Source organism: Mycetomoellerius zeteki, unplaced genomic scaffold (genome assembly GCF_001594055.1).
Source record: "Mycetomoellerius zeteki isolate Tzet28-1 unplaced genomic scaffold, Tzet1.0 scaffold162, whole genome shotgun sequence".
NCBI classification, from domain to species: Eukaryota; Metazoa; Arthropoda; class Insecta; order Hymenoptera; family Formicidae; genus Mycetomoellerius; species Mycetomoellerius zeteki.
In genome coordinates this window covers 237,509-246,271 of record NW_017256572.1, presented here as the reverse complement: position 1 = coordinate 246,271, position 8,763 = coordinate 237,509, and the positions used below count along the sequence as shown (strand labels likewise).

The 8,763-nt window shown below is 34.2% G+C and overlaps 1 protein-coding gene across 1 annotated transcript; it reads right to left on the bottom strand.

The window, feature by feature from the left end:
• Positions 1 to 2,255: 2,255 nt before the first annotated feature.
• Positions 2,256 to 5,288, bottom strand: LOC108721177 (uncharacterized). The gene is made up of 3 exons (XM_018445582.1): positions 5,280 to 5,288; positions 3,126 to 5,104; positions 2,256 to 2,963 (listed from the first exon to the last, which is right to left on the bottom strand). Exons 2-3 carry the CDS (start codon positions 4,926 to 4,928, stop codon positions 2,802 to 2,804), a joined length of 1,965 nt encoding a protein of 654 aa, XP_018301084.1. The 5' UTR covers positions 4,929 to 5,104; positions 5,280 to 5,288; the 3' UTR covers positions 2,256 to 2,801.
• Positions 5,289 to 8,763: the final 3,475 nt, after the last annotated feature.

The following is an 8,763-nucleotide window of genomic DNA, read 5'->3' as shown; positions in this document are numbered from 1 at the left end:
GATTTTAGCTTCTCTTTGTTTTGATTGGTCAAATTTCAATCTTTCAATCTTCAATCTCAATCTTCAATGCATAGTCTGATTCCGGCTTTACAGGTAATAACATTCTAATTCAATACCCCGGTAATTCTCAATTATCAGATAATCTTGAAGTTTACAATATTAACATTGTGCCTAATACCTTTGGCGAAGAATCAACGTTAAATGCTACGCATGAAAAGTGGCTAATTAATCTCAGTGATATTAGCATTCCACGTGAGGTTATGACCGCTTCAATGGGTGCATTCAGCGGACTCAACAGTTGAGTGAGCGCTCGCTGTTATTGGTGTATTCTTTTAGATCATCCAATCATAATTTTAGATCTAGAAGAATACGTCAATAGCAGCGAACGCTCACTCAACTGTTGAGTCCGCTGAATGCAGCCATTGATACAGACGGAACAAAATCATGTATAGATATGATGAATATCACTTACTACTTATCGGTCGCCACTTTGTTTTACCTAAATAACAGAGAGAAGGCAATTCCTTTATCAAACCTACGGATCCTAATAATTTACTGGATGTCCTGGCATCTTCTCAGTCATTCTCAGATAGGCTGGAATTCAGGAACCGTGGCTATCTCTCGCAATATCCAGGATAATGTAATCTTTGATCTTAATTGTGTCTTAGGCTGGAATTAGACTACGCATTAAAGATTGAAATCGAATATTGAAGACTGAAATTTGACCAATGAGGGCAAAGAAACTTTAGCTCCTATTGTTTTGATTGATCAAATTTCAATCTTTCAATCTTCAATCTCAGTCTTTAATGCCTAGTCTGATTTCGGCCTTACACTATTGTATAGGTGAGGTGTGATTCAAATACTTAGATACCGTTTTCAGTAACGATGTATTTTCAACAATAAGTAGTAACAGTAATTACACACACTCACATTCATTAACTAGCGCTTAATTAATTCGATTAATTTGAATTTGGATTAGTTCTCGAATCTAGGTACCACTTTCCAACATGGCTGACAATGTAATTCGTTTGTCATCAGACAGTCCCAATAAATAATAATCGAAATTATGCATTTAATATACTCCTAGATTGAATTCACTTTCGGGGTCTGTTCTTACAAAAACTCTAGTTGTCCAAATATATTGTCCAAATGTTAAAATAATTAAATAAATGTGTTAAAATCAAAATCTTTTAAACAAATCAGCTACTAACTATAATCTGCCTAAATTTTTCCTTAGAAACGCTATTTTAGCGTATTTAGCTTTTTGTTCAATTCAGTCTGCAAATCTGACTACTTAGCTAAGGTGCCTGAACTCTGTGATTGGTTGTTTAAATCTACATAATAAAATTAAGGTGCCAAAATTGTGCAAATGCTCGGATCTGCCTGGAAATGCTATTTTTAGCTGTTACAACTATGTTGTTCACACAAAAAACACATTATCAAAACAAACTGATGAAATCAAATTTTAATCTTATCTCGCTTGCCTATATGGTGTGAAAGTCTGACAAAGTATATTATTAAAACTTTTTACACTTTCCTTATAATTACCAATTAACTTTAGACTATTTACAGTATCTGTGTTATGCTTTCAACTAAAGTGAACTTTACTCTGACACATGGTCAATCATTTTTATGATTCGACTACTTTGTTATTTAATTTTTCATACAAATATATAATCTACCTTGAAAACTTAAGGTACCAGAACTTTGTAAACACCCTCCTTTATTCAAATAATCTATTACTGTTATTTTACAGATCTTAATACTAATTTATCTTCTTTTTCAGGTATCTAGGAATAAGCTTAATACTTATACTAAAACATTGGGTAAGTATTTTACAACTCTATTGCACTTAATTTATTTGTTTTTCTTTTACAGGTCAAACTAAAATTTCAAAGTATTGTGCTAACAAGGGAAGTTTCACAACTGTCCGGAACCGATTTGATTCTCCATGAAATATGTTGTTAAACACGAAAATCTAAGAGACATGTATTTTTTTATATTTGCGCTAACTCATGTTTAAGGGGTGAAACACCCCTTTGAAAAAAAAATTTCTTTCCATCTTTTATACTTTCGACGGTATTCGACTCGAAATAGAAGTACCGTTTTTTTTTTCATATAGTTTTTTCTAAAATCAAAAATATAAAAAAGTTATTTAAGGTGGGACATTAAAATGGGACACCCTGTATATATCATAAATATAAAATATGAATATAAAAATGTAAATTGAATCTCTAAAACAGTATCTAGTCCTAAACAAATATATATCTTTATAAAACTAATCTGAATAAGGGTGCCATACCATTAAGCACGGATTGAAACGACGGTTCGGATTTCTTACTGGAATTGAGCATTCTGTTCCAGTTCCGTGCCATAACAGTTTTCTCTACCCGTTCCATTCAGTAAAAATGGAACGGAATCTAGTTACAAAATATATTTCACCGTTACAATTTAATATTTTAGAGAACTCACAACAATGTTATCGCCAAGATAATTGCATAAATTATATGTATATTATTGCTTCAACTGCCCAAAATAACGAAATGTCGATGAATCAAGCATACTTACCTACGATTGACGCGATATTCCGTTCCGTTTTTACCGAATGGGACGGGTAGAGAAAACTGTTACGGAACGGAACTAGAACGGAATGTTCAATTCTAGTGAGAAATTCGATCCGTGCTTAATAGGACGGTACCCTAACATCAGTATCAAAACTTAAGTGAAACAAAATAAAAACTTTACTTTCTCTATGACGAAATCTTTCATATATTCTTTTTATCGTGTTTAACATATGTATTTCACAGTTGTACATCTGTGCTTGGACTCTCCGCTCGCTGTTTATCGATTTCCACCATCGGTGCTTTCTCTGTCGGTTGGATATTCAGATCCTGTATTATTATGGCATTCTGCTGTTCCGTTATGCTGCCAAGTGTTGATGTGCTTCGGATGGAATCGTTGCCCTATAAAGGTATTATTATGCAGTATAAATTTATTTTTAGCCTTATGTTGAGAAAATAAGGTCGATTGTATGCTCTGTTCGAGGTTGGCCTTTCGGTTTACCGAAGTGATCAAACGCTATGTTCCGTGTACTGGCGTATTATGGAAGAATTTTGTCGACATACCTGTCTAACTTCGTAATCTGACTCATCACTGCTTGATGATGTTTGACGTTCTGTGTACATCACTGGCTCCTTCTGCCTTAAGGCATTTAGTTGCTCGAATAATATCTGAAGATGCTTCCTCTCTGGTGTTTTCTTTTGAGTGCTCTTCCACGTTCCTTTTGATGTTCTGGGTTGATTTGCTCTTGTCTTTTTTGCTCGACTTGTCGGTGAGAGGCGACTCCAATCTTTTTTTCGGGTTTTTACCTTTAGATGTTCTGGTAGGCGTCTTCTTCCCGCTTTCTTTCTGGGCTGGCCTTTCTTCGTTAATCTAATTGTAGTATCATTATTTGCATTAGAAGGTAATTGTAGTTTTTCTAGGATTATTTTTGGATTTTTATTTATACATTCATGGATTGGACTAGGCGTCAGTTGATTATCTTGTATTTCAGTCGGTTGATTCTCGGCTAAATTCGAATATGCTGGGTTCAGTTCACTAACATCACTCTTGTTTAAGTCTTGCAATGGTATAATTATCTTACGTTTGACATCCTTCTGTGTAAAGGGAATTAGATTTCTGTCCTCGATAATTCTGTCAATTTTCATCTGGTTATTCTTGATGATGATATCTACTTTTAGTGTCTCATCCTTGACACATTTTTCTATGTTGTCGTTTCGTGTATCTACAGAGATCACAAATTTGTGTTTGGGTTGTTTATCTTTATCCATTGTGATGATTTCCTTGGATAATATTGCATCATCGCTTGATTCAACAATGCTCTTATCGTAAAGATTAATTACTTCTATCGAATCTTGTCCCGATTGTGAATCTGACTCTTCATCATTCGTTATATTATTTAGAATTTCGTTAAGTCGTTTTATTCTTCTTACTCGTTTCACGACTTTGTCACATTTGTACAGCTTCTCACGTATAAGCCTTATCGATCTTCTTTCTTCAGTTTTTGTTTCCTTAATACTTTTATACGGTCTGAGATCCTTTCTCGTTATCATCTTTGTAACACAACAGTTCGCGTTTAATACTCGGTTTAATTCGCGTCGAGCCTGTCGAATTTTTTCGTTTTCGCTCTGAATGATGTTCGCACTCTCGCCTGATAACAACTCGTTGTCTCGTGGTGTTTCGGTACGTTCCGTAACCTCTTTCAATATGGCACTTGTTGCGACACTTCTATTGGTCGACTCTTCTATGTCGTTTGTTATTGGTTGTACCCTTTCCGTCGGGTGTGTATTTAAACTTGAAGTCTCGAGATGATTTTTCTTCGTTTCTTTTCGTACTCTTTCGACAGTTTTCGTCGTTGAAATAGTTTTCCTCGCTTGATATTGTACATCACAACAATTTTTATTTATTAATTTTCTTATTCTTTTTGTTTCAGGATTCTGCAATTTGGATGCTGATATTTCATTGGCGTTTTTCCACAAGGAATTTTCTGAATGATTGGCACTTTTCCAATGGTGAGTATTTAATGTTCTGGATTGGTTATTTCCTGTTTTTACATTTATTTTCATATTTTTAAATCCATTACCATAGTAATCGTATTTGACTTCGTTTTTATACACTTCTTTTCTCTGCGTCAAAGTTGGTGTGACGTCTTGGATTGTCTCCGCTTGAACTTCTCCTCTAGGTCTGACATCTTGTTCTTCTCTTGTACTTTCACTACTGATACTAATAATATCTACATCTTGTTCTTCATCATCTGTTATTAATTCTTTGTGCTTACTTTCAGCAAGTCTTCTCCGTAGCCTCAGGATAAGATTTTGTATGTCCCGAGGTGTAACAGCTTTTTCCATAGGATGATCTATTTTAATCATATTAATACTTCCACCAGAATTGTCGTCTTTTGATTGGATAAAACTTTCTCCGCTCGAATTTAGATTCGGCGATCTCCCACGATATTGTAGGTTCTCTTGAGGTTTGTATCTTGGAGATCTCTCCGGTCTTATTTGATGTGAATTAAAGACTCCAATTGTCTGTCCTTCCAAATCTTCTAAAAGATAAACATTAAGTCTTATAACTTTATTTATACGATAAGGTCTATCATATACAAGATGAATTTTATTTGTAACATTTCTTTTAGCGTCTGAATGCCTGTATAATCTTAACCATATCAAATCATCAGGTTTGTATTGTTTCGCTCTTTTTCTTATCGAATTGTATCTTACGTTTAATTTGGCAGCTCTTCGTTTAATTTGCGCCTTGCATTTCTAACTCTAATATTTCTAGGTTCATCTGCAAATTCATTAGGTAACGGGTTTGTTTTAAGCCAAAGCAGATTTTAATTTTGCTAGGCACTTTAGGAAAAGGAACAATTTCATTACACGTCCAAGTCCAACATATTTTCTAACTTAAAAAAAATTTGCTCAGGGATTTGTTTTAGGCCGAAACCACTTAAAGTTTCACAAACGCTTTAGGGTTGCTCGGTTTTAAACAGCACTTTCTGAAAGTGATGCAATCTGTCAACATTATTTTAAAATCCTTAAGACTAATTTTTAGAAAATTTTGCGCAAAGGTCCGTTTGCGGGCTAAGCTCTTTTGGATTTACCAAATCACTTTTACTTCACAGCACTTAATTTGCCTTTGGTACTTTCACTGACTCTAATTGGATAGCTACTGCTTTACTTTAATCGACCAATCAGAATTTCTCAACACTATGGTACGTAACCTTACGCAATCTATGACTTTAGTCTACATTAAACTTTCAACCAATTAGCATGCAGTACGTTATAAAGCCTGTAATCAAATGTATCGTCATTACAGAGATTTCACTTAATAAAACACTTAATCTGTCTCGCGTTTGCTGTAATAATTCAACTTGATCTTGATCTAATATCTCATTTAATAATACTTGTATATCCTCAAAAATATTCAATACAACATATATTATGAAATTGATAGACATGCTTTCTTAAGTATTATCATGCAAAACTTGTGGTTGATGATGGCCAGATAAGAAATGCACCATCACACATAATTGTATTATCAAATCATTCAATCTATCTGTCTGATCAGCGGTTAATGTCACTTCATGAAAATCAACGACTTCTAATAGTACGTGTCTTGTATCTTCCATTAATTCTAACATTACATGTATTATAAATGCTGACATTGTCATTTATGCATAACCATTATTTAACTCTTTACTATTAATTTATTAATCAAGACGAACCACGTGTTTATCGCGTGTAGTAATTTTCATTCGCTAAAACGTATCAACCAATCAACACTCGCGTCATGCACGTCTTTAGGCCGGAATCAGACTACGCATTGAAGATTGAGGTTGAAGATTGAAATTTGACCAATAAGGACAAAGAAATTTTAGCTTTTATTGTTTCGATTGGTCAAATTTGAATTTTTCAATCTTCAATCTCAATCTTCAATGCGTAGTCTGATTCCGGCCTAACACATCCTATCACGGTCGTCAGATTTTACTTTTTAGAGAAGAATAGGGATTATAGGTTTTTTTAAAGGTATTTGTATGATCTAAAAAAACGTTTATTCTCGTAGAACAACGTTACTAAAGTTCAGGTCCAAATGATTAAATGTCTTGATAAAACCGTGCTATGGGAATAATTATACTGTGACCGCTTTAATGATACAGATAGAATAAAATCATGTATAGATTGATGAATATCACTTACTACTTATCGGTCGTCACTCTGTTTTACCTAAAATAACAAAGAAGGTAATTCCTTTATCAAACCTACGGATCCTAATAATCTACTGGATGTCCTGGCATTCTCTCAGTCATCCTCTCAGATAGGCTGGAATTCCGGAACCTCTATCTCTCGCAATATCCAGGATAATGTAATCCTTGATCTTAATTGCTTAGTTTACATAGTGCACTTGATAGGGATACTAACTAGTAACTTTCTATTGAATTATCTTAATTTCGGCGAAACGTATAAACATATACATGATATGTGTATTTAATTAATCATTTTGATGTATATTGTACCAATTTAGTACATCCTTTAAATACATTGCTGAAATTAAAATAATTTAATAGAAAATTACTAGTTAATGCGCGTATCAAGTGCTCGGTACTAATTAGTAACTTTCTATTAAATTATTTTAATTTCAGCAATGTATTTAAAGGATGTACTAAATTGGTACAATATACATCAAAATGATTAATTAAATACACATATCATGTATATGTTTATACGTTTCGCCGAAATTAAGATAATTCAATAGAAAGTTACTAGTTAGTACCCATATCAAAACATACGATGTAAACTAGACAAATGTGTCTTCCATTATTGCGCTATAGGTGAGATGTGATTTAAACACTTAGGTTCCGTTTTCGGTAACAATGTATTTTCAACAATCAGTAATAGTAATTACACACACTCACACTCATTAATTCGATTAATTTGAATTCGGATTCGTTCTCGAATCTACGTGCCACCTTCCAACATAGCTGACAACAATGTATGATGCAACAAGACACTTTGCTGCATATCAACTAGACTTCTCATCTCGTGTCACTAATTATGACTGTTCCGTGTTACTCGCGATGCTATCCTTCGTCTAAGATGCTTTCAGATACGAAACCAATTGCTGGTTCTATGTCGCTTCGCCGGTTACATATCTGCGTTGTACTTCGCGTTTTCACGATGCCTGGTTACTTGTTACGACTACTATGCTTTATTTCCGCGTTCCACTTATATTCTCGCACGTTTGGCGATTACGCGTATTTATTTCCGCGTTAATTAACGTATCTCTCGTGTTACTTTACGTTCACGCATATTGTACTTGTCTCATCGGTTTTTATCGCGTTCCGTCCTCAATGGTCGCGTTCAGCAGACTCAACTGTTGCGGAGCGGATCAATGAGCTCTCGCTGCTATTGGATGATCTAAAAGAATACACCAATAGCAGTGAGCGCTCACGGATCCGCTCCACAACAGTTGAGTCTGCTGAACGCGACCATTGGCGACTGTGGTAATGATCAGTGATGTGCTCTGTCCGTGGGAATATTCCTGCACGGGAGCGTTTGTGCGCATGCATAAGCTGACGTCACAGTTTCATGTCAGCTGCTTTCGTAGACATGCCTAGGTGCAACTTTAGGCCCGAATTCATAGTCGTTTCTCAAATCTCAAGATTCGGTTTCAAATTCAAATCTCAGATTCTAATCTCAAATCTCCAACCAAAATTTCAGTGCTAATGTAAAGAATTAAAATATTTATAATATATTTATAATACTTATAATATACAATATATTTATAATAACCCTGGTAAAAAAAATCGAGCACCCCCTCCCGCGCTGACTCTCAGTAGCAATTGTAATTTTATATTAATAATATAGTCACTATTATTTAAATTACGCAATTTCAAAAGAAAATCGTAAGAATTTTATTTTCGCATTCATAGAATAGATTCGTTTTTAGCTGATTTCGTATAGAAATAAGCCACAAATATAGGAAAAAAAAATTATGCGTTTACACTTTTTTAATTAACTAAACAGATCATATTTTTATTGGTATTAATAAAGTGCAATAATTAATTTCTGAGAAATAAGGGGATGTCACTTTAGGAGACCTATGTCAGTATCGGCGATTTTTCTTTATTTCTTCACCGATTTTACATAATCGTACACAATATTTACTAAAAGTTAGGAAAGGTGCATTTCTTTTTTCAAACTTACT